The sequence below is a fragment of the Colobus angolensis genome, unplaced genomic scaffold (assembly GCF_000951035.1).
Source record: "Colobus angolensis palliatus isolate OR3802 unplaced genomic scaffold, Cang.pa_1.0 Scaffold245, whole genome shotgun sequence".
Classification (NCBI taxonomy): domain Eukaryota; kingdom Metazoa; phylum Chordata; class Mammalia; order Primates; family Cercopithecidae; genus Colobus; species Colobus angolensis.
The window spans coordinates 3,247,324-3,273,909 of record NW_012115655.1 but is presented as its reverse complement, the minus strand read 5'-3'; the positions used below and the strand labels follow the sequence as shown (position 1 = coordinate 3,273,909).

Genomic DNA, 26,586 nt, shown 5'->3' with positions numbered 1-26,586 from the left:
CATTCTCCTACCTCAGCCTTCCAAGTAGCTGGGACTACAGGCACCCGCCCCGTGCCTGGCTAATTTTTTGTATTTTTAGTAGAGATAGGGTTTCACCGTGTTAGCCAGGATGGTCTCGATCTCCTGACCTCGTGATCTGCCCGCCTTGGCCTCCAAAAGTGCAATTTGCTTCTTTTTAAAGGCTGAGTAGTAGTCCTTTGTGGATAAACACCGCATTTTCCTCATCCATTCATCTGTTGGTGGTCACCGAGGCTGACTCCCTTTCTTTGGTATTAAGAATGCTGCTGCAGTGAACATGCAATGCAGACAGCTCTGTGACATATTGATTTCATTTCCTTTGGATATATTCCCTGTTGTGAGATTGCTGGGTCATATGGTAGTTCTATTTTTAATTTTTCAAGGAACCTCCATACTCTTTTCCATAATGCCCATACTGATTTACACTCCTATCAACAGTGTACAGGGATTCCTTTTTGGATCCTCACCAACACTTACTCTCTTATCTTCTTGATAACAGGCATTCTGACAGGTGTGAGGTGGTATCTCATTGTGGTTTTGATTTACATTTCCCTGATTAGTGATGCTGAGCATTTTTTCCATACATCTGCTGGCCATTTGTATGTCTTTTCTGAGAAATCTTTAGTCAGGTCCTTTGCACATTTTGAAAACTGAGTTATTTTCTTGCTACCGAGTTCCTTAGATATTTTGGATATGAGCCCCTTATCAGATGTATGGTTTGCAAATATTTCCCCCCATTCCATAGGCTGTCTCTTCACACTGTTGTTTCCTTCACGGCACTGAAACTTTTTAGTTTGATGTAATCTTATTTGTATTTTTGCCTTTGTTGCCAATGCTACTTTTAGGATATTAAAAAAATCTTTGCTCAGACCGATGTCATGGAGTTTTTCACCTATGTTTTCTTCTGATAGGTGTTTATTTTTTGAGACAGGGTCTCACTCTGTTGCCCAGGCTGCAGTGCAGTGACGTGATCATGGTTCATTGCAGCCTCAACCTCTCAGGCTCAAACAATCCTCCCATCTCAGCCTCCCTAGTAGCTGGGACTATAGGTGCACACCATCACACCCAGCTGAATTTTTTTGTATTACTTGTTGTTGGGAACAGGCCCCCCCCCCAAAATCTGGCCATAAACTGGCCCCAAAACTGGCCATAAATAAAATCTCTGCTGCACTGTGACATGTTCATGATGGCCATAATACCCACACTGGAAGGCTGTGGTTCCACCCAGGACGGAAAACCACTTAAAGGCATTCTTAAGCCACAAACAATAGTATGAGTGATCTGTGCCTTAAGGACATGCTCCTGCTGCAGTTAACTAGCCCAACCTATTCCTTTATTTTGGCCCATCCCTTCGTTTCCCATAAGGGATACTTTTAGTTAATCCCGTTTCCCTTAAGGGATACTTTTAGTTAATTTAATATCTATAGAAACAATGCTAATGACTGGCTTGCTGTTAATAAATACATGGGTAAATCTGTGAGACCCTTGATTTTCCACTTCACACCTCTATATTTCTGTGTGTGTGCCTTTAATTCCTCTAGCACCACTGGGTTAGGGTCTCCCCAACCAAGCTGGGCTCGGCAACTTGTACAGATAGGGCTTTACCATTTTGCTCAGGATGGTCTCAAAGTCCTGGACTCAAGTGATCCACTTGCCTCGGCCTCCCAAAGTGCTGGGATTACAGGTGTGAGCTACTGCACCTGGCCTCTTCTGGTAGTTTTATAGTTTCAGGTCTTACATTTAAAATTTGAATACAGTTTGGTTGATTTTTGTATGTGGTGTGAGATGAAGGTCTAATTTTATTCTTCTGTGTGTGGATATTCAGTTTTTCCAGCAACATTTATTGAAGATATTGTCATTTCTCCACTGTGTGTTCTTGGCATTTTTGTTGAAAATCAATTGACTGTAAATGCGTGGATTTATTTCTGGGCTCTCCGTCCTGTTCCATTGGTCTATGTCTGTTTTTGTGCCAGTACCATACTGATTTGTTATAGCTTTGTAGTTAGTTTTCAAATCAGGTAGTGTGATGCCTAGAGCTTTGTTTTCTTTTCCCCTAGGAAGCAAACAATTTTGTGTATTGCTACATAACAAATTACTCCCAAACTTTGTTGCTTAAAATAACAATAAACATGTATTATCTCATACAGCTTTCAGAATTCAGGAATTTGGGAACATCTTAGCTGAGTGATTCTGGCTCAGAACCTCTCTCATGAGATTCCAGTCAAGCTGTTAACTGGGGCACCAGTCACTTGGATGTTTGATTGGGACTGTAGGATCTGCTTCCAAGTGTACTTGTGGTTGTTGGCAAGAAGCTTTGGTTTTTCCCTTATGGGCCTGTACACTGGGTTGCTCACAAAATGGCAACTGGCTTCCTCCTGAGTGAGTTAAGAAGGGGAGGGAGGGAAAGAGAGAGGGGAAGGGAGGGGGAGGGGGGAAGGAGAGGGAGAGGGAGGTGGGGGAGGCAGAAAGAGATTGAGAGAGAGAGCGAGAGAGAGAGCAGAGCACTAGCAGATGCACAACCCATATGAAAGTTGTAATGTCTTTTTAAAAAAAATTTCAACTGACATATAATTATACACATTGATGGAGTACTGTATTAATCTCTTCTCAAACGATGATAAAGAACTATCTGAGACTGGGTAATTTATGAAGAAAATAGGTTTAATTGGCTCACAGTTCCACAGGCTGGGAGGTGTCAAGAAACTTACAATCATAGCGGAAGGGCTAAGGGGAAGCAGGCAACTTTCTTCACATGGTTGCAGGAGGGAGAGATCAAAGGGGGAAGTGATACACACTTAAACAGATCTTGTGAGAACTCACTCACTATCACGAGAACAGCGAGAGGGAAATCCACCCCCATGATCCAATTACCTCCTGCCAGGTCCCTCCCCGCACACTGGGGATTACAATTCAACATGAGATTTGAGTGGGGACACAGAGCCAAACCATATCATTCTGCTCCTGCCCCCTCCCAAATCTCATGTCCTTCTCACATTTCGAAACCAATCATGCTTTCCCAACAGTCCCCCAAAGTCTTAACTCATTCCAGCATTAACTCAGAAGTCCAAGTCCAAAGTCTCATTTGAGTCAAGGCAAGTCCCTTCTGCCTATGATCCTTTAAAATAAAAAACAAGTTAGTTACTTCCAAGATACAGCAGGAGTGCAGACATTAGGTAAATGCTCCCATCAAAAAGGAGAAATTGGCCAAAACAAAGGGGCTACAGGCCCCATGAAAGCCCAAAACCCAACAGGCAGTCATTAAATCTTAAAGCTCCAAAACAATCTCCTTTGACTCCATGTCTCATATCCAAGACACACTGATGCAAGGGGTGGGCTCTCATGGCCTTAGGCAGCTCCACCCCTGTGACTGCTTTTGTGGGCTGGTATTGAGTACCTGTGGCTTTTCCAGATGGTGTAAGCTGTTGGTGGATCTACCATTCTGGGGTCTGGAGGATGGTGGCCTTCTTCTCACAGCTCCAGTAGTCAGTACCCCAGTGGGGACTCTGTGTGGGGGCTCCAACCCCATATTTCCCCTCTGTACTGCCCTAGTAGAGGTTCTCCATGAGGGCCTCACCCCTGCAACAGACTTCTGCCTGGACATCCAGGTGTTTCCATATAGCCTCTAAAATCTAGGTGGAGGGTCCTAAGCCTCAACTCTTGACTTCTGCACACCCACAGGCCCAGCACCACATGGAAGATGCCAAGGCTTGGGGCTTGCACCCTCTGAAGAAACAGCCCAAGCTCTACCTTGGCCCCTTTTAGCCATGGCTGGAGCAGCTGGGATGCAGGGCACCATGTCCTGCGGCCGCACAGAGCAGGAGTCCCTGGGCCTGGCTCTGGAAATCATTTTTCCCTCCTAGGCCTCCAGGCCTGTGATGGGAGGGGCTGCTGTGAAGGTCTCTGAAATGCCCTAGATACATTTTCCCTATTGTCTTGGCTATTAACTTCAGTTCCTCTTTACTTATGCAAATTTCTGCAGCTGGCTTGAATTTCTCTCCAGAAAATGGGTTTTTCTTTTCCACCACATAGTCAGGCTGTAAATTTTCCGAACTTTTATGCTTCCCTTTTAAATTCAAGCTATTTTTGGTTATGCAAATGAGAACAGGCATTTAGAAGCAACCAATCCACATTTTGAACACTATGCTGTTTACAAATTTCTTCTGCCAGATACCCTAAATTATCTCTCTCAAGTTCAAAGTTCCACAGATACCTAGGTTAGGGACACAATGCTGCCAGTGTCTTTGCTAAAGCACAGAAAGTCACTTTTGAGGTGACCTTTGCTCCAGTTCCCAATAAGTTCCTCATCTCCATCTGAGACCACTTAGCCTGGATTTCATTGTCCATATCACTATCAGCATTTTAGTCAAAACCATTCAATAAGTCTCTAGGAAGTTCCAAACTTTCCCTCATCTTCCTTTCTTCTTCTGAGCCCTCCAAACTGTTCCAACCTTTGTCTGTTACCCAATTCCAAAGTTCCTTCCACATTTTCAGGTATCTTTATAGCAATGCCCCACTTCTCCAGTACCAACTTTCTGTATTAGTTTGTTCTCACATTGCTATAAAGAACTACCTGAGACTGGGTACTTTATGAAAAAAAGAAGTTTAATTGACTCACAGTTCTGCAGGCTTTACAGGAAGCATGGCTGGGAAGCCTCAGGAAACTTATGATCATGGCAGAAGGGCAAAGGGGAAGCAAGCAACTTCCTCACATGGCGGCAGGAGAGCGCATGAACAGGGAAGTGCTACACACTTTTAAACAACCAGGTCTTGTGAGAACTATCACAACAGCAAGGGGGGAATCCGCGCCCACGATGCAGTCACCTCCCACCACGTCCTTCCCCCAACACTGGGGATTACAATTCAACATGAGATCTGGGTGGGGACACAGAGCCAAACCATATCAGGTACATGGTAACGTTTCAATACATATGATGTGCAATGATCTAATCAGGGTAATTAGCATAACCATCATCTCAAACATTTATCATTTCTTTGTTTTGGGAACATCCAATATCCTTCTTGTAGCTATTTGAGACTATATTATTAACTATAGTCACCCTACAGTGGTGCTGAACACTAGAAATTTTTCCTCCTGTTATTTATTTTGTGTCCTTTAAAAAAATCCCTCCCTATTCCCCTCTTCCCCTTACCCTTCCCAGTCTCTGGTATTTTCTGTTCTACTTTTTACTTCTATGAGATCAACTTTTTTAGCTTCCACATATGAGTGAGAACATGCGGTGTTAAACATTCTGTTCCTGGCTTATTTCACTTAACATAATGTCTTCTAGCTCCATCTGTGTTGCTGTAAATCACAGGATTTCATTCTTTTTCATGGTTAATATTCCATTGTGCATATATACCACATTTTCTTTATCCATTCATCTGTTGTTGGACACCTAAGGTTGATTTCATATCTTGGCTATTGCTAATAATGCTGCAATAAACATCGGGGTGCAGATGTCTCTTCAATATACTGATTTCCTTTCCTTTGGATAACTGCCACATTGTGGGGTTGCAGGATCATATGATAGTTCTATTTGTAATTTTTGAGGAAGCTCTATACTGTTCTCCATAGTGGCTGTGCTAGTTTACAACCCCACCAACAGTATATAAGAGTTCCCTTTTCTCCACATCTTTCCTTGCCAGCATTTTATATTTTTTGTCTTTTTGATCATAGCCATCCTGGAGTGAGATGATACCACACTGTGGTTTTGATTTGCATTTCCCTGATCATTAGTGATATTGAGCATTTCATCATCTATCTGCGGCTATAGATGTCTTTTGAGAAATCCCTGTTCACATTATTTGCTCATTACAAAAAAAAATTTTTTCTGTTGACATGTTTGAGTTTCTTGTATTTTTTTTTTTTTACTTTCTTTTCTTCTTTCTCTCTCTTTCTTTCTCTTTTTCTTTCTTTCTTTTTCTTTTTTTTTTTTTTGATGCAGGGCCTCACCATGTCACCCAGGCTGGAGTGCAGTGGCATGCATGATCATGGCCCACTGCAGCCTCAACCTTCTAGGCTCAGGTGATCTGCCCACCTCAGCCTTCTGAATAGCTGGGATTGCAGGGACACACCACAATGCCTGGATAACTTTTTGTATTTTTTTTGTAGAGACAGGGTTTCACCATATTGGTCTTAAAATCCTGGACTCAAGTGATCCACCCATCTCAGCCTCCCGAAGTCCCAGGATTACAGGTGTCAGCCACTACACCTGGCCTGTATATTCTGGATATAGATATTAAACTCCTGTTGGATGAACAGTTGGCAAATATTTTCTTCCATTCTGTAGGCTGTCTTTTCCCTCTATTGATTTTTTTCCTTTGCTGTGCAAAAACTTTTTAGTTTGAAATAATCCTATTTATTTTCGCTTTTCTTGCCTGTGAGTCATAAAATCTATTCTCAGATCAATGTCCTGAAGTGTTTCTCCTATGTTTTCTTCTAGTAGTTTTATAGTTTTGGGTCTTACATTTAGGTCTTTGATCCGTTTTGAGTTGACTTTTGTATAGAGGGGTGGGGTCTAGTTTCTTTCTTCTACATACGACTATCCAGTTTTCCCAGCACCATTTACTGAAGAGGGTGTCCTTTCCCAATAAGTGTATGTGGTGTCTTTGTCAAAAATTAGTTGGCTGCATATACATGGATTGATTTCTAGGTTCTCTATTCAGTCTATGTGTATTCTTATGCCGGTGCCATGGTGTTTTAGTTACTATAGCTTTGTAGAATATTCTGAAGTCTGGTAGTGTGAGTCCCCAACTTTGTTCTTTTTGCTCAGAATTGCTTTGGCTATTCAGGGTCTTTTGTGTCCCATACACATATTAAGATTTTTTTTTCTATTTCAATGAAGAATGACATTGGTATTTTGATAGAGCCTGCATTGAATCTGTAGATTGCTTTGGGTAATATGGTCACTTTAGAAATGTTAATTCTTCTAGTCCATGATCATGGGATATCTATTTGTGTCTTCTCCAACTTCTTTTTTCTTTGTATCTTTCTTTCTTCCTTCCTTCTACTTTTTTTGTTTTTTCTTTCTCTTTCTTTCCGCTCCCCCCCACCCCGCCCGCCCCCAATACAAGGTCTGGCTCTATCACCCAGGCTGGAGTGCAGTGGTGCCATCTCAGCTCACTACAATCTCCACCTCCTGGGCTTAAGCCATCCTCCCACCTCTGCCTCCCTTTTAGCTGGGACAACAGGGGTATGCCACCATGCCTGGCTAATTTCTGTGTTTTTGGTAGAAATGAGGTTTTGCCATTTGCCCAGGCTGGTCTTAAACTTGTGAGCTCAAGTGATCCTCCCACCTCGGCCTCCCAAAGTGCTGGGATTACAGACATGAGCCACCACTGCACCTGACCTCCAATTTCTTTAATCAGTGTCTTCTAGTTTTCCTTGTAGAGACCTGTCACCTCCTTGGTTAAATTTATTCCTAGATTGTTTTTATTTTTTGTAGCTGTTGTAAATGGGATTGTCCTGATTTATTTTTCAGCTAGTTTGTTATTGGTGTAGAGAAACACTACTGATTTTTGCTGTTGATTTTGTATCCTGCAACTTTACTGAATTCATTTATCAGTTCTGTGAGTTTTTTGCTAGTCTTTAGGTTTTTCTATTTATAAGATTGTGTTGTCTGCAAAGAGTGACAATTTGACTTCCTCTTTTCTCTTGCCTGACTGCTCTGGACAGGACTTCTATACTATGTTGAATAAGAGTAGTAAGAGTAGGCATCCCTGTCTTGTTCCATTTCTTGGAGGAAAAGCTTTCAGTCTTTCCTTGCTCAGTATGATGTTAGCTGTGAGTTTGTCATACACGTCCTTAATTGTGTTGAGGTGCTTTCTTTCTATACCTAACTTTTTGAGAGTTTTTTTTTTTTTTTAATCATTAAGGGATACTGAATTTCATCAAATGATTTTTCTGCAGGTATTGAGATGATCATATAGTTTTTGTCTTTCATGCTATTGATGTCACGTATCATGTTTATTGATCGGCATATGAGGTGCTTTCTTTCTATACCTAACTTTTTGAGAGTTTTTTTTTTTTTTAATCATTAAGGGATACTGAATTTCATCAAATGATTTTTCTGCAGGTATTGAGATGATCATATAGTTTTTGTCTTTCATGCTATTGATGTCACGTATCATGTTTATTGATCGGCATATGCTGAGCCATCCTTGTATTCCTGTGATACATTCCACTTGATCATGGTGTATTATCTTTATATCTTTTTGATGTATTGTTGTTTTTTTTTTTTTTTTGAGACAGAATCTCACTCTGTCACCCAGGCTGGAGTGCAGTGGTGCAGTCTTGGCTCACTGTAACTTCCACCTCTTAGGTTCAAGCGATTCTCCTGCTTCAGCCTCCCAAGTAGATGGGACTACAGGCATGCACCACCATGCCCAGCTAATTTTTGTATTTTTAGTAGAGACAGGCTTTCCCCATGTTGGCCAGGCTGGTCTCGAACTCCTGACCTAAGAAATCCACCTGTGTTGGCCTCCCAAAGTGCTGGGATTACAGGCATGAGCCACCATGCCCAGCCTACTTAACTAGTATTTTGTTGAGGATGTTTGCAGCTATGTTCATGAGGGATATTGGCCTATAATTTTCTTCTTTTTCATACAGTCCTTGCTGGTTTTGGTGTGAGGTTTAGGCTGGCTTTATGAGTTAGGAAGAGTTTCCTCCACTTCAATTTTTTGTAATAGTTTGAAAAGAATTGGTACTAATTATTTTATAAATGGTAGGTAGAACTCAGTGGAGAAGCCATTTGGTTCTGGACTTCCCTTTGTTGGGAGACTTAAATTACTGATACAATCTAATTATTTATTATTGTTCTGTTTGGGTTTTCTATTTCTTCATGATTTAGTCTTGGTAGGTGGTATACGTGTCTTGGAATTTATCTATTTTTCCTAGGCTATCCGATTTGTTCACATATGCTTGTCCACAGTCATCTATTATGATCCTTCTTACAGTTGTAATGTCTTATCTTTCATTTCTGATTTTGAGTCTTCTTGTTTTTAGTCTAGTTAAAGGTTTATTGATTTTGTTTATCCTTCCAAAAAACCAACTCTTGGCCAGGCACAGTGGTCCACACCTGTAATCTCAATACTTTGGGAGGCTGAGGTGGGAGGATCACTTGAGCCAGGAGTCTTTTGAGACCAGCCTGGGTAACACAGTGAGACCCTGCCTCATCCAAAACGAAACAAAACAAAAAACAGTAGCTGGGCATGGTAGCATGCCCCTGTAGTTCTAGCTGCTCGGGAGGCTGAGGGAGGATCGCTTGAGCCCAGAAAGGTGAGGCTGCAGTGAGCAGTCATTGTGCCACTGCACTCCAGTCTGGGTGACAAAGCAAGAGCCTGTCTCAAACAAAACCCTCTTAATGTCACTGATTTTTAAAAATTATTTCTCTAGTTCTAGTCTCTATTTCATTTATTTCTGCTTTGATACTTATTATTTTCTTCCTTTAACTAACTCTAGGCTTAGTCTGTCCTTTTTATAGTTCCTTAAGTTGTTATGCCAATAGGTTATTTGGAGTTTTTCTTCTTTCTTGATGTAGGACTTCATTGCTATACACTTTCCTCTTAGAACTGCTTTTGCCCCACATACCATAAATGATATTTTTATGGGATGTTTCCATCTTCATTTGTCTCCAGATATTTTTAAATTTTCCTATTTCTTCTTTGACCCATTGGTTGTTTAGGAACATGTTGTTTAATTTCCACAGATTTCTGAATTTCTTAACATTCCTATTACTGATTTCTAGTTTCATACCATTGTGGTCAGAAAAAATGTTATGATTTTCAATCTTAAATTTGTTAAGACTTGCTTTGTGGCCTAAATATGGTCTATCCAGGAGAATGTTCAATGTGTACTTGACAAAAATGTGTATTCTCATGCTGTTGAATGGAATGTTCTGTGTATGTTTGTTAGGTCCATTTGGTCTAATGTGTAATTCAAGTCCAGTGTTATATTGATTCTCTGGAAAATCTGTCCCTTGTTGAAGTCCCCTATTATTGTATTTCAGTTTCTCTCTTCAGATCTATTAATATTTGCTTTATAGATTTGGGTGCTCTGATAATGGATGCATATATATTTACAACTGTTACATGTTCTTGATGAATCCATCCCTTTATTATTATATAACTTTGTCTCACTTGACAGTTTTTGGCTTAAAGTCTATTTCATCGAAGTACAGCTACTCCTGCTCTCTTTTGGTTTCCTTTGCACAGAGTATCTTTTTCCATCTTTCATTTTCAAGCTACGTGTGTCCTTAAAGGTGAATTGAGTCTCTTTTAGGTGGCATATAGTTGGATCTTATGTTTAATCCAATCAGCCACTCTCTTTTGATTGGCAAATCTATTCACATTCAAGATAATTATTGATAGGTAAGGACTTATCACTGCAATTTTGTTCATTGTTTTGTAGATCCTTTGTTCCTTTCTTCTTCTCTTGCTTTCTTTCTGATTAGATGATTTTCTCTAATGGTATACTTTTATTCCTTGCTTTTTATCTACCTAATTTCTTATTTTGTGGTTACCATGAAGCTTACATAAATCATCTTATTTATTTATTTTTTTGAGATGGAATCTCGCTCTGTACCCCAGGCTGGAGTGCAGTGGCACAATCTCGGCTCACTGCAACCCCTGCCTCCCAGGTCCCGGTTCAAGCGATTCTCCTGCCACAGTCTCCCAAGTAGTTGGGATTACAGGCACGCATCACCATTCCCAGCTAATTTTTGTATTTTTAGTAGAGACAGGGTTTCACCATTTGGCCAGGCTGGTCTTGAACTCCTGACCTCATGATCCGCCCTCCTTGGCCTCCCAAAGTACTAGGATTACAAGCGTGAGCTACTGCGCCCAGCCAACATCTTAGTTTGTAACAGGCTATTTTAAACTTATTACAACTTTATTTTGATTGCATAAAGTTCTGCTTTTACTTCACCCCTCCCACATACATTTCATGTTTTTGATGTCACAATGTACATTTTTATACTGAATACTCCTTTTGCCTTAGTTCTTTACACTATAAAAGAAGGGGAGTAACTGAGTTTTGCTTTGAGAATATCAAGTTCCTCTGGCCTTAATTTTAGGCTCAATGAGAAATCTTTTGATACATAACTTGGGGCAGGAAGCATCACTGGCTCTAGAATCACAGCTCCGAATTCCGCCTGCTCTGCTAGCTCTTTGGTATGATACCTTGGTGAAATTACTTATCATCTCTGAGCCTCAGCTTTCTCACCTGTAAACGGCTTGAGAATCTCACATAGCTGTGGCAGGCATCCGAACGGTGATGACTTAATGGTTTAACCACTTCCCTCAATTTTATATCCCGGCACCTTCATCAGGAAGCAGTACCCTTGTAGCCCAGGTCTTGGGAGAAGTTATATAATAAAAGCTAAGCTTGCATTTCTGGGGTATTTGCCATGTGCCTGAATGGCACACAGCAAACATTTACATGTATTGTTTCATCTTCATAACAGTTCTGTTTATAAAGAAACAGAGGATGAGAGAGGTTAACTGATTGTTGGTTATAGGTAGTACATGGCAGAAACAAGATCTATTTTCTATTTAAGGGTTAAAAATTTGTATTGGCCAGGTGCAGTGGCTCATGCCTGTAATCCCAGCACTTTGGGAGGCCAAGGCAGGTGGATAACCTGAGATCAGGAATTTGAGACCAGCCTGGCCAACATGGTGAAACCCTATCTCTACTAAAAATTAAAAAATTAGCTGGGCGTGGTGGGTGGGCATAATCCCAGCTACTCGGGAGGCTGAGGCAAGAGAATCACTTGAACCTGGGAGGCGGAGGTTGCAGTGAGCCAAGACAGCACCATTGCACTCCAGCCTGAGCAGCAAGAGTGAAATTCTGTCTCAAAAAATAAAATAAAATAATAAAAAAAAAAATGTGTCTAGTTTATGTATCTATTTCCTGTGGGTTTGGTTAGTATCAGTCCATGAGAGCCTGATCATTCCAGTGCGCTGAGAAAAGGATCATCTGACTATGTAAGGTGGAAACCTAGGTCTCTGGGTGTGGTGACCTGCTGTGGTGGCTGATTCAATGATATATGAAGTTCCATGGCCAAAAACTGAATTAAGTACTATTCTCGTTGGCAGCCCAGCCCCCGTCACAGGAGCATTTGGGTGGCTGGGCTGCTCTGAATAGAGCTGACGATGGAGCTGCTTATCTGAATTAAGGAGGGTTGTCACAGTCAGGATTCCTGACTTCGAGCTAATAAAATTGTGACAACAGGGCTCTAAATGTCCTCCATGACTTGACAGACTCAGCCAGCCAGCCAGGAGACCTGCAGAACTTAAACACAGAGCATTTATTGTTAGAAAGGGCAAGTCTTATACTCAAATAGGTTTTAACACGAATACATAAAAAGAGAGATGGCCCTGGCCCCCACAGTGTCTCTGCTCTCTCCAAGGCATGTTTCAGTTATACTGCAGCCTGGCCAACCACTATTCCCTGTAGAAGTTGAAGTTCCTCTGTATTATCCAGCAGCTGGAGAAGACGGAGTACAGCAGACTCTGGAATGCCATTTGTGTGAGTTCCATCTACTTTCTAGGCTTCAGGGCAAATGGAGAAAGTCCCAACAGGCAAAATGTGTTTCCTAAAAAGCTAGACAGAGGTATGTGACATTCCTTTGCTTAACAGGCAAAACAAAATCAACGAGTCTGGTGAACTGACGCCATGACAACAATGTGGAGAAGACCGGGAGTCTATGCTGGGAATGGTGCTGTGGACGCTCTGGGCCCAGGATCCCAATTTGGAACCTCTTCTCAGAAGCGTGGGAGGCGGTGGAGGCCAAGCCCACCAGAGGCGGAGTCTCTCTCCAGTGGCCTTGGGATCATCTCTGGTTCTCCTGGGCTAGGCTCCACGGAGTCATCAATCCTCAGTCACAGGTGGGGGAATGAGCTGCAGCTGGAAGTTCTCATTCTGGAAGATGCTGTTGAAAGCAGGAGCACTCTGCGAGCCACTGAATGGCCTATAGCTCTCGCTGCTGCGATTCTGGGAGAGTTCCGTGAGAAGAGCCAGCTGCAAAGGAAGGACACACATCAGCTAAGGTTTGTGGGGAGAAGAGGGAAGAGAGGCTCCTGAATCCACTGCTTCAGGTACACGAGAGACAGTGCTATGTTGCAGGAGTAGTAACATGCACGGTCTGGATCTTAGGTCCATATATCACAAACTAGCCGTGTGACTTTGGGGAAGTTCACTTCATTTTTTAGGGCCTTAATTTCCTCATTCAATAATGAGACTGGACTGGTTCGCTCCCAAGGGCACACAGACTGTGCTCTCCCTGGCACTGGAGAGCTCTCCCACCCTGGGCTGGCCCTGTGCTGAGGGCTCCTCCAGCTGCCCCTGCTGCCGCCCTTCTCTCCCTGTGGACGTGCCCTGTGCAGAGGAGCTTGTTCTCAGCTCTGCTCATTCCAGGCTCTCCACCTTGGTGCACTCTCCTTGGGGGTGAATGACTAATTATGACCACTGACTCTGACCTCTCTTCTGCCAACTCAAACTCAGGGGCTCCAGAGTGGAACCCCTGGATTCTACCTTCTCCTTCAAGTGAGTTCTCCCTGCTCTCAGCTTCCTTATTCCCACCAATGACATTAGCAGTACCCTCGTTCTGTCAGTGGCTCAATTCTGGAAGACCTGTCGAAGAGGATAGAAGAGTAGGAGGAGACGCTAATGTCGGCCTGTTGAGATGCCAGAGCTCTGCCCCTCGGGGGGACCATCCCTTTCACCTAAAGAGGCTTTCTGCAAAAGCAGGGAGTTGGCAGCCTGGCTCTTGAGGTACCCCTGAAGGTCAGAGGAGACAAGAATTCTACACCCAAGGTCCTTAGACTTCCTGACTGATTAGGGTCTTTGCCTGTTGCTTCCCAGAACATGGTGAGTTAACTTCCACCCCACAAGCCCAGGTCAATACGGTCCCTAATAACAGCAGTTGGGACCTATGGGACGGGCCACCATGTCCCACTACCAATACTCTAAGGGACCCTGCGCAGGCTCACACGGAGGCCAGTGAAAGCCTGGCCCATGGAGAGCTCACAGCTGAGACAAGCGGGCCATCAGACACCTCAGGGCAGCCCTGTCTGTGTCTCCTAAACACGCCAGGAGTCCGAGGCGATGGCTAACAGCCTCTCGTGACTGCATCCAGTGTCTTTCCATGATAGGCACTTTGCTAGGTCCTTGACGTGTATTATTTCTCATCCTTCACAACATACCTCTGGGGCAGAAACCCTGCGGCCTGAGAAGTGACTTGCCCTTGGTCACCAGCAGTGAGTAGCGATGTGGGATTCACCCGCCAGGCACCATGTTTTTGAGGTGCCCTCCGACCTCTGGCAAAGGGTTTTTCCCTCACGGGCAACGTTGGCACAAGCTCACATGTGTCCACGTGTCACTTCTGTGGAAAACTCAGTACCAGTGGCTGTGGTGACTGGGAAGACATCTAAAGGCCCCTAAGTTCTAAGTGTCAATTTATCAAAAGTAATCCAGGTCCTGGCCAGAGACACATGTATGGTGTCATTTACAACTCAGTAACTCTGACTCAAGCTCTAACTGCAAGTTACTGAGCAGGCCCACTCAAGCAATACGCCAGGGGCCAAGAGATGTCCCTTGCTCTGTCCGAGTCCACTTTGTGCCACTTCCTTTCTTCCATAACCCTCTCAGTTGCCCATCAGCCTGCGACGTTCTCTGCAATGACTGTTATGTACGACGCCTTGAACAGAATGGGCAACAGATGCTCAGCTCAATGCTTTCACATTCTGACACTGTGAGGTGGGAAGATCAATTGCAAAAAAAAAAAAAAAAAATGTATATATATATATATATATTTCCCAGGAAAATAGATATTTTTGTGTTCTACTTTGGTAACTTTGTGATCTGGAAATCAATGAGCCCTAAATCAGAGCTCAACAGTTTGAAGCAGAAGAACCTCCTTGGAAGGCCCCAGAAACCCAACTCCTGGGGCAGAGCTTGGCTGAGGCTGGAGAGGGATGGGGGTGAGGCCAGTTCAATAAAGCTGCTGGACTGCATCCAGGAGACCCCTGGAGAAGCTTCCAGGAATAACAACCTCTGCCCAAACCAACTCTCAAAGAAGGAACACCACTTTTTCCTCCGGCTGCCAAGTAACCTAGTAGGTTCTGCCTAAGAATGGGGAGTGCGTGAAGGGGACCCAGGTAGAGAAGCAGAGGACACAGCAGTTTGCACAAGCTTGAGATAAGCTTAGAAACAAATGGGACCAGCTAGAATTGAGGTGTGATCTGGGGAGTGGAGAAGATGTTAGGGTTTGGACTCATTCTTTAGGTGGTGGAGATCCAGAATGTGTCGCAAACAAGGGCATGACACATTTGGGTTTAGAAAGGGTAGCCAGGCAGCAGCATGGAGAAGGGACAGAAGGGTTTCTAGCCAATCAGAAGACCTGCAGTGGCCTCCGTGAGTGATAAGGAGGCCCCACTGGGGGTAGTGGCAAAAGGGGATTAGTAGAGAAGATCCCACAGGATGTCCCCAGTTGGGTGGAAGGAAGGGGAGGGGTGAGCCTAGTGCTGCCAGGTCTCTGCTCTGGGTGGCTGGAAGACAGAGGTGTCGTTCCTGAGGTAGGCACCAGGTGCGAAGAACAGGTCGAGAAAGCAATGAGTATGCTTCTGAAGTGCCTGGGGGACACCTGGTCTGATGTGGTGGCAGCGACTGCTAGAAGCCCTCCAGTCTGTACTCTTCTTCCCCAGTTAGAGTAGACCAAGAATTGCAGCCTGAGGTCTTTTGGAATAAAATCCATTGCAGTGAGGCATGGTCATGGGTCTAAATTCTAGACAGTGGAGGTAAGTGGAAGCAACCAGGTTGAACCACACAAGTTTAAGTCACGTGCTAAGGAAGGCACAGCACAAGACACACGAAAGCTGGAGGGAGGTGCGTGGATGTGCCCTGGCTGGCTGCAGTTACACTTCTCTCTTGCTGAAACCACTACTACTTTGCATTTGTCTTTCACGGCCAAAACTAATTCAACCAATGCAGATGCCCAGGAGGGTCTAGGGCTTCGGACAGATTGGGCACCTATCCATATCCTAAGCAAAGCCCTCCTGGGATCAGCCTTCTGGCCTTCTGGAGGGAGGTCAAACACAGAAGCCCTTCTGTGTCCTCACAGGTCATGGCAGGAAGGGACAGACAGCTTTCCACTTCTTTTGCTCTCTTTGCCAAGCTCTGAGTGCTCCCTGGGGCCAGGGTCTGCTGTCCATGTAGCCGTAACAGGGATGCCAGGGCACCTTCCAGGTTAGGAAGAGGCTAGAGGGAGGTTCCAAGACACTGCCTTTCTAAAGCAGTAAATTATAAATAGGGAAATGAAAATATAAACCACCACGCAAACATTACCCTGGAGCTTCCTCGGTAGAGACGGCAAAGCTGATCAAATGCTTGGATTTGCTGTGGATCCAGAACAGGTTCTGAGGTTCCCTGAAAAATAAAAACCGATACGATTAACAACATCATGTGGCTACGCAGTCTCTGAACGTGCTCTACACGATGCTGAAGCAGAATATGGTGCTTCCTTCATTCTTCTGAAAACAATCCATGCTACCAGCAATTAGTGACATATATGCTGAACATGAGTTAGAAATTGGCACGTCCCCTAAGAACTCTCCTTGGTGTGTGGCTGCAGGTTGACCTGTCTGTGGACCCTTTTCCCAATGCAGTCTCCAAATGTCCCGTATGTACAGGTTCCTTTCAGGTTTCTTGATCCCTCTTTGGCATCACTACGCAGAGCTAGTTAGTTCCTTCCAGCCTTGCATTCCCACGTCCATCACTTCACATGGCCAGCAAAGATACCCCTTTTCTCTGTCTTGGTAACAGGAGATGCACTGTCATTTAAAAATCTCATCCTCTCCCTGTTTCATTGTAAAGCTGGTAGCCACCTATGGGGTTGAAAGATTCATCTGCTGCTTTTGGGAAAAGGGCCAGTCTAGCCTGCTCTTACAGCAGCCTTGTTTTGTTCCACCTATTACTGTGGTGGGACCTGCCAAACTGCGGTTTTCCTCTCAGTGGACCTGATCCAACTCATATGCAGAGAGAAGAAATGGGATCCTGGGGGAGGCGGCCATAGGCTTTGGAGTCAGAGGAGAATCTGGATACTGGTTCTGACAGTAACCTGCTATGTAACTTTAGGCAAGTCACCTCACTTCTCTAAACCTCAGCTGCCTCACCTGTGGGAAGGAAGGGGTAATGCTTACCTTTTGAGATTACCAAAAATTAAATGAGATATATATTTAAAGTGTCACCTGCCTAGTACCACGCGAGGGCTCAGTACACACTAGCTTTTCTTACAATTCAGAGATACCCATAGTTAAAAGTTGATTTCAGAAATGTTTTTATGTATAAGATTAGTTAAAAGACGTTTTTCTTTGCCCTATATTATGAACCTGTCCCAAGCGTCTGCACTGCACAGGTTGGTGGGTAAGAGCCTGTACTCCAGAGTTCATCAGCCTAAGCTCAAACCCTCACTTTAACAATTATGAGCAGCACAATCTTAGGCAAGTTCTCTGAGGTGGGTACTTTTTGCTTGCTTGTTTGTTTCTGCTCACATGGGGAAAATGACTATAGCTACACCACATAAAGTGGCTATGAATATTCAAGAAGGTGATGCACACAGAACACGTAGTGGATGCACAGGACTCTGCAAGTTCTCACTGAGCACTACTAACTAGAGAGCACAGGAAGGCCCACAGGTACCACGCACAGAGCCGGTCTCCAGGGGACAACGTCATGTGGCCCTTGTCCTGATGTGGCTGTAGAACCAGAAAGGAAGGGGGCATCAGAGCATCGTGCACAGGCAAAACTGGGTAATGAAGGAGGCTGGCAGATGTGCAGGAGTGGGTGTGCGGAGCATGAGAGGGAAAACTTCATGGAAATGAGAGCTGCTACAGTCAGCTCCCTGTCTGTCTTGCTCACCAGTGCCCAGTACTGTGCTTGCACAGAGCAGCCACAGAGTCATCATCTGCTGATCAAATGAAGGGATGGGAGGGCTGACATGCAGATTTCCGATTTCTTACTATTTATCACTGGAGTTGTGACCAACCCTTTGTCATGCAGTAAGAACATACGGCAGGGCTTCTGACACACTTGGGCTCAATCTGGACTCTGCCCAAGACTAGGTGAGTGGCTTTAAGCAAGGAATTTAGCTTCTCTCAGTCTCAGTTTCTTTATCTATAAAACTCTACTTTGCAGAATTGTTGTGAAAACTGGACATCATATATGGGCTTAGCATCTATTTGATGCTCAATCAATGGCAGTAATTACTGCGATTGTGTTGTTTATACTCCCAGAGAGAAGTGCCCCCCTAGAAAGAACAATGGGATGAAATCAGGAAACATGGGCTCCAATCCTGTTACCTGCTCCCTGTATAACCTGAGGAGGTCACATCTCTCCTCTATGTTCCAACTGATTAAAGGGCAATGCCACCCCGGCCACACTCCACCATCCAGGGAAGACGTGGGCACCACGAGATTAACAGGCATTTAGGGCATGGAAGGTTCAAGAAAAATAGTAATGTATACTGAGCCTAATCATGGCTTTTATCTTTTATTGCATATTCGGAAGCAAATTAGGGGTAATGTCACAAAGACACATGGCAGCCCTGAAGAGAAATAACAGTTTCCATCTACAGATGCCAAATTAGGGTCAGACAAAAAATAAAGGAGCAACTAAATATGAACATAATCTCTGTTCACATCTAAAAACATAAAAGTATTCTCAGACCACTAAATCCCCCAGGATAAAACTGGTTAGGAGTGATTTTCCAATTGGAAAGACAGAAAAATGCATTTGCTGCTGTCTGTTAGAGCAAATTTCTTTCTTTCCATGTAACAAAGTCCAGTGTTAAGAGCTAAAAATTAAACTGTAGCGAGTATGAGAGGAAGAAACAGTGGCCACCCTGGAAATGACCTTTTAGTACTCAGCATTAAAGTAAATCCAGTGGAAAGCGAGGTCCTGATGGTCTCTGAGAGCCCAAGGGAGGGGTGTTGGGCTAACACGGCTGCCAGCACAGTGCGAAGCTTAGTGACTCACAGAGGTGAAAGTGGGAGCAGTAACCATATCCGCTAGAAGGAAGAAAACAAACCGGGGCTCTCAGGATCCACAGACCTCTTTTTTTCTTTTCTTTTTTTGAGACAGAGTCTCGCTCTGTCGCCCAGGCTGGAGTGCAGAGACGTGATCTCAGCTCACTGCAACCCCAGCCTCCCAGGTTCAAGCGATTCTCCTACCTCAGCCTCCTCAGTAGCTGGGATTACAGGCACGCACCACCACGCCTGGCTATTTTTTGTAGTTTTAGTAGAGACGGGGTTTCACCATGTTGGTCAGGCTGGTCTTGAATTCCTGACCTCAGGTTGTCCATCCGTCTCGGCCTCCCAAAGTGCTGGGATTACAGGTGTGAGCCACCGTGCCTGGCCACAGACCTCTTAACAAACATATCAAGCTCTGATATAGGAAAACAACCATGATCCAATGCCACCCTACAGACCAAATTCTCAAGAACAGGGCTGATTCTACTCCTAGGGATACTGGACACGAAGCCTTCCAAATCATACTCGAAGACACAGACTGTCACAGAAGTCTGAGCTCTGCTTGTTCATTTCTTACTCTCTACAATTACTAAGATCCTGAAATCAAAACCCTAACATTTCCTTTCCTAATTATCTTTCCACGCTAACACATGAGAAGATCAAACCTAGTTTGAGAGAGACACGGGCCACTCTGTATAATTCATAACACAATCATGTCTTTTCGGTATTCTAGAAGCCTCCTACAGGCGCTTCTGTAATTTTCTGGTGGCAATGAAGGTGGAGACGAAGTAGGACGAGTGGAATGAGAAGCATGTTTCCCCCTTTTCTCCCTGCCTGCCCTCCACCTCACTTTCAAATCTTTCCCTGTATCTGTTATAGCCTCAGCCAGTCTTTTGCCACCACTTAAACTGTTTCACACTAGAGGTCCTTAGTATTTAAAAGTTTTGCCTAAATCAAAGTTTGGCTTCAGAGATAAAGGAAAAGCCACATACATACCTCCTTCCCCTCTGCAAACAGGAAATACTTTTTCTAAATTCCCACCCACAACACAGTTTGCTCTCAGATTGAACCTGACTCCTCATAGCCCCTCATTCTCTAATGCCTCAAAACTCTCAGTAGGTCACAGCTAATAATGAATTAGATAATGAAATAATATGACAGGCAGACAAGCTGCTAAGCTGCCTAGAGAGAGGAGGGGAAAATGTGGCAGAACATCTCTGCAGGACATTCTTTTATAGTGGTCATGACCGTAGAATGATCAGCTCTAAGGGAGGTGAGTGCTTGAGGCCACAGAGACAGACTGAAAGGCTAACTGAAAAATAACCTTAAAAACCCAAGCCCTTCAATACCACAATTAAAAAGAAACAACACGGTGAGCATTCACAGCACAGGGGAAAAATGCTGGTTTACGTTTTCTCAGATGCGACACGGAGGAACAACCCTCCCTCCCCGGCTGCAGCAGCTCGCTTTATCGATCGTGTAATGACCATGTGCCAGCCACTGTTACAAGTACTGAGCATGGATCATCTCATTTAATCATCTCAAAAACCCTACGAGGTAGGTACTTTTCTTATTGTTATTTTACAGGTGAAAAAACTCAGGTCCTGGGATTCAGTGATATGCCAAGGTCACTCTGGCTGGTGGCGGAGCCCAGATCTGAATTGGGACAGCCCGGTTCCAGAGGTGCCTTTCATCTGCCATTCTCTCGGTAGCGGTCTGAAAGAAGCCTGATGAAAGTCACTTTCTTTTTTTTGAGATGGAGTTTCACTCTTGTTGCCCAGGCTGGAGTGCTGTGGCACGATCTCGGTGCACTGCAACCTCTGCCTCCCAGGTTCAAGTGATTCTCCTGTCTCAGCCTCCCAAGTAGCTGGGATTACAGGCACATGCCACCATGCCCAGCTAATTTTTGTATTTTTAGGACAGACGAGGTTTCATCATATTAGTCAGGCTGGTCTTGAACTCCTGACCTCAGGTGATCCACCTGCCTCGACCTTCCAAAGTGCTGCGATTACAGGCGTGAGCCACCATGCCCAGCCGACTAAGTCACTTTCAAGGGCCCCAAAAGGTTATGTGAGGAGCAGTGTAGGACTCGCCTGGGTCAATCTGCCTAATCAAGCTCCTGTGAAACTGACGGACACCTGCCCTCCTTCTGGGGATCCTTCATGATTCTGCTTTCCTTTCAAAACTCATCCCATCATTCTATAAAGTATAAACAAAAGACCCAGGAGACAGGAGAGAGCAGCTAATGGAAATAAACACAGCTAGCTATTAGTGTTCTGCTTTAAAATGACTTTGGAAGCCTAGACCAAAGCCCAGTGTTAAGAACTAAGCTTCGTTCTGCAGTGAGACACTTCACATACAACGTAATGACAGTTTTGGGTACGCACTAGGCATTCACGAACGCCTCTGCCACCACAGGAAAAAGTCTGAACTCGGCTCTGACACTAATTAGTTGTGTTGATATCCCTCGTATCAGTTATCTCAACTACAAAAGGGGAGAATCTCTGCACAGCCTACCTTACAAGGCTCTTTCTTGTGAGGAAAGGGCTGGGAAGGGAAATGGAGAAAGCTCATTTCCTGTTGTCCATTAGTCTCTGGCCTTCTGCTAGCTACTTTTATGTTTAATGTGTACATTCGCCCATTGAAGGAGAAATTATTTTCTCTAATTTACCTGTGAGGAAACTGAAGTTTAGACATATTAAAATACAGCTTGTAAGAGACAGGGTAACTCTTGATAACGGGTCTAACCCTAAAGCCCACTATGACATGTTAGTGACAAACATAAGGTGCTCTGAATGTATACAGTTTCATGGGCTGCTCGTAGACACCCTGGGCTGCCTGGTCTGTGTCTGTAGGGGCTGATGCTGCATCTGCCCGAGTGCCTACCGGGATCCTTTGTGGTGCCATCATAAGGTTAGCACTAGGTGAAGGCTGTGTCATTAGATAAGGAAACCTAAGTATCTTCTGTTTGGTGTTGGTCACCTGTTTTGCTCCCTCACAAAAGAAAATGTCCCCCAATTGGTTTAAAGTCTTTGAAACCCATATACTGTTTCTGCATAGGCTTGGCTACTCCTTGCCCAACCTGCTTTGAAAGGCAACAGCTTGGGGGAAAATCTGTGGTGACAAAAGCTGATCATCTCATTACACATTTAAAAAAAATGGATTAAAAAATGTAGAATACAGTTTGAATTTTTAGATAACTAACGTAGCTCCTTGGTCAAATTCATGAAAACCTTCCTGTTTTCTTGACAGGGTTAGAAAGGGTTGGCCATCTCAATGTATCTGCCTCACAGGCAAGGGAAGCTCAAATTCCCAAACATTAAAAAATCACTGCTGGATGCTGCCACCCACAATGTAGCAGAGGTATTTTCCCGAGTCATCATTATCCCGAGATGCCAGGACAGAGAGCAGGACCATTACAAACAGGCATGAAAATGACAGCACAGGGACACAGATGGATGACAGTGAGACTGACCCCCTTCCCGGGGCCACTGTCCTGCGCAAACCTGGAGTCTTGCCACATAGCATACTGTGGCCATTCCATAATTACATATTCTTTTTGTCAGTACAGGAAGATCTTTAAAAAATCCAGAAAGATTACTGTTACAGGGCATGTACTAGGGAAAGGGACACTCTGGGGATCTGTCCTAGTAGAACTTCAAAATAAGCCTCAAAAATATGTGGCTGATTTAATAGTAATTAATAGCTTGCCAGAGAAAAACCTCAAGTCTCTGAAGGAAGACAACACAATCCAGATGCTTGACAACACAGAGTAGGGGCTCTCTTTTAAGGAGGTGTTATTATGTCTTGAATAATACCCACCATCAGTTGATATTTCATGGAAAACCAGGGAGCAAAATTTCAACATTATGATGGAAGAAATGTAAATTCTAACCAGAACACATTAGGGTATTTGTTGAAAACAACAAAACATAAAAGTCCCAAGGCAGTGACTTGTCAGCCACAGCAGAGACTGTGCTAAGCCCCCGCCTACATTCCATGTTCATCTCCTCCTCCTTCCCTTCTGTGTTAGCCAGTGGAGATTCCCACTGTTTCCCGAACACGCCCAATCCAATGTTTGATACTATATGAAGACGTGGGAGCTTTCAGGGGTGGCACAATTGATTTGGGACAGAGGTCCAGGCAGAAGGCTACGCTCTGCAGTGACAGAAAACACCACACACATTAGAGCAGTACAATCTATGAAGCTCTGTTCAAATCCCATGACCTTTACAAATGGCTGATAATTCAGCACAGCGCAATTAAGAACGGCCTCCTGAGTTGTTTTAATGCACAGTGACAGGCTGCTAGTGGCTCTGTCACACATACTGAAGAGAAAGAAGATAACTACCATGTATTGTGGGAAGTGCCTAAAAGCTTCATCAGGAAACATGTTGGAGGGGAAAGGCCCATTTGTAACTCAATCAGTAATCTCAATGTCAAGAAGATGGTAGCCATGAGCGAACTCCTGTTTTGCTGAGGGAGTTCCCTTCCATATAGAAAGGGCATAGGACGTATAGAGAACTACTGGCACTGAGATGGTCTCACACACAGCCCCATAATAAGACACACATATGACAATCTGAGTGGGAACAGACAACTACTCAAGCAGAAGTGTCATATTAAGAAATGTCATATTAAGTGACATATTAAGTGTCATATTAAGTGTCATATTAAGGAGCTAATAAATGATGTTAGCTAAGTCTCTGATGATGAGCTGTAAGGCTCTATCCTTGGCTTTTTTTTTCCCCTTTGAGATGGAGTTTTGCTGTTGTTGACCAGGCTGGAGTGCAATGGCATGACCTTGGCTCACTGCAACCTCCGCCTCCCAGGTTCAAACGATTCTCCTACCTCAGCCTCCCGAATAGCTGGGATTACCGATGCATGCCACCATGTCCAGCTAATTTTTTGTGTTTTTCAGTAGAGACAGGGTTTCACCATGTTGGCCAGGCTCGTCTCAAACTCCTGACCTCAGGTGATTCGCCCGCCTCGGTCTCCCAAAGTGCTGGGATTACAGGTGTGAGCCACTGCGCCCGACCAACCTTGGCTTTTTTATATACAAATATTTTATCAATGGCTTAAAGGGAAAAGAACCCTATCCTTGGGAGGAAAAAATGATTCCCAAGGGTCAGAAACTGAAACAATATAAGCAATGCCTGGCACTTGGCTCCAGAAACCAAGGGTATATGCATCAGTAGCATGTGTGAACAGAATCGGGAGTTTGATATCAGTATGTTAATTGTTAATCAACCATGCAAAATGGCTGCTAAAAAAGTTAATGTGCTTTTGGTTCCATTTACAGAAACAGACTCCACAGTAAGGAAGATGATGACATCATTTTGTTCTAAAATGACCTCACCTGAAGTACAATGGTAATACTCAAGATGTGGTATGATAGCATGGAGAACATAGAGGAAATGGATTGTGGATGTTCTGCCTGGACAAGGGACCACCGAGGGCTGGAGATTAAGGACCTCAGCTGCAGGAAGGACTGGAAAGGCTGCACTGTAACAGAAGGATTAAGCTGTTTTTGGTAGGTCCCAGGGGAAGGACCAGGATCAGTTGGCTTCACCAATTGGTGAAGAAGATCAAGGAAGAATGATCTTGGTTACAGCTTCCAAAGATGGAATATCCTGCCCTAAGAAGGTGGTTTTCAAGCAGAGGCAGAACACTGCTTGTTCCAATGGATGAGGAGAGAGGCTACTTCTAGCATGACAGCCTGAGGAGCTCTGCTGTAGTCTAGATGTTGTTCCCTCCAACCCTTGTATTGAGATTGGAGCTCCAGTGTTGGAGGGGCCTAATGGAGGTGTTTGTGCTATGGAGGCGGATCCCTCATGAATAGATTAGTGCCTTCCCTGAGGGTGGGAGGTGAGTGATTTCTCACTCTATTAGTTCCCATGAGAGGTGGTTGTTTAAAAGAGCCTGGTACTTCCCTCCCCTCCCTCTCCCGGTGCTCCTCTTGTGTTGCTGAAACAATGCCCCAAAGAGTTAAAACCAATCTACGACTAACAGAAATTCTTGAGTTTGCAACATAGCAGATAAGGAACAATTTGCTAAAATGCTGAAACTTCCTCTGCTTGTGAGATTAAAAAACGGTTGAAATTGGCTGGAAGCAACATGGCTGAATGCAGTTTGCACGGAATGAGCTCACTGATATCACAGCCCAATTTCTACTGTGTATTTCATACTAATTCTTCCCAAACTTGCACTTGAGACCCATGGGGTAGCATGCAAAGATAAACACGCGTCCCTGAAGACTTTCCAGACCTTCTCTTTTCTACTAACCACCTGCTAATTCCAGAATCTACCCCCTGAACCTTTACTAATAAAATTACTGACTTAAAGCCAGCATAGGGAGACAGATTTGAGCTGGACTCCTGTCTTCTTGTTAGTCAATTTATAATAAAAAGCAGTTCTTTTCTAAAAACAAAACAAAAAACATCCAGAGTGTCATGGTGTTGGCTTCTAACATATCAGGCCAGCAATGCCCCTTTTTCTTGGTAACAATGTGATCTCTGGACATGATGGCTCCCCTTTGACTTCTGCCTTGAGTAGAGGCAGCCTGAGGCTCCCATCAGAAGCAGATGCTGGTACATGCTGCTTGTACAGCCTACAGAACCATGAGCAAAATAAACCTATTTTCTTTATAAATTACCCAGCTGTGGGTATTCCCTTATAGCAATACAAGTGGATTAAGATAAATTCCAAATAAAAACTGGTGACAACTATAAAACAAAAACTCCAAGCATTTAAAGACCAAATGAAGAAACTATCCTCCCTACACTATGAAAATTTGGTAAGAAAGATGACTATGGTTTCTGAACCGACTGCTCCCTTCCCCACCTTCACAACTCAGCAAGACAGAACTCCACACTACTGCAACCAAGAACAGCAGGCTCTCTTTATCCCAAGACCACAGCTGGAAGGCTTTCTTCCCAGCAGGAGCAGGACTTTGGTATTTTTCATCCTGCCATCAGCTACGTGTTGCTGGAGCTAAGTCCTAGGTGAGTACAGTCAGAGGTAATGGGGGTTCCCTTCTTCTAGAAGCCTCTACTCATGGAATGGAAGCTCTACCTTGGAGGCTGTGCACTCAAAATCTCTGGTCTCTGATCACCCTTGCCCTGGCTTATGAGTCCGGGAGAGGCAGGTCAGGGGGCTGCTTAGGCTCTCACCTTAGGCTGCTGTCCCTCCCCGCTTCCAACAGCATTCAACTACTAGACCGGGGGATGACAGTCAGCGAAAAGCTTGCCATTGTGCCTACCCCCAGCTCCAGAGCCCCAGCTCAGAAATTTTTCCTTGGGAAAAAAGTAGGTCCTAAAATAAATAACTCCTAGTCTTTTCCCAGAGGAAGTGACTTCACTTGAAACTGAATATAGAGAATTTCAGTCCAGGTGTGTTCTTAAGAACAGTGGAGGGGGGCATGCCCAAGATGGCAGAATAGGAACAGCTCCAAAAAAAAGAGAATTTTAGACCAATATCCCTGATGAACATCGATGCAAAAATCCTCAATAAAATACTGGCAAACTGAATCCAGCAGCACATCAA

The 26,586-nt window shown here is 44.2% G+C and overlaps 1 protein-coding gene across 1 annotated transcript in view; it reads right to left on the bottom strand.

Annotated features, from left to right (window-relative positions):
- Nucleotides 1-12,297: 12,297 nt before the first annotated feature.
- The window catches only part of VPS8 (vacuolar protein sorting 8 homolog (S. cerevisiae)), a 251,525-nt gene continuing 237,236 nt past the window's right edge, over nucleotides 12,298-26,586 (bottom strand). The window contains exons 46-47 of the mRNA XM_011945863.1: nucleotides 16,361-16,441; nucleotides 12,298-13,036 (exon numbers count right to left, since the gene is read on the bottom strand). Of these exons, the coding sequence (XP_011801253.1) occupies nucleotides 12,887-13,036; nucleotides 16,361-16,441 (231 nt within the window). The 3' untranslated portion in view covers nucleotides 12,298-12,886. The remainder of the gene's footprint in view (nucleotides 13,037-16,360; nucleotides 16,442-26,586) is intronic.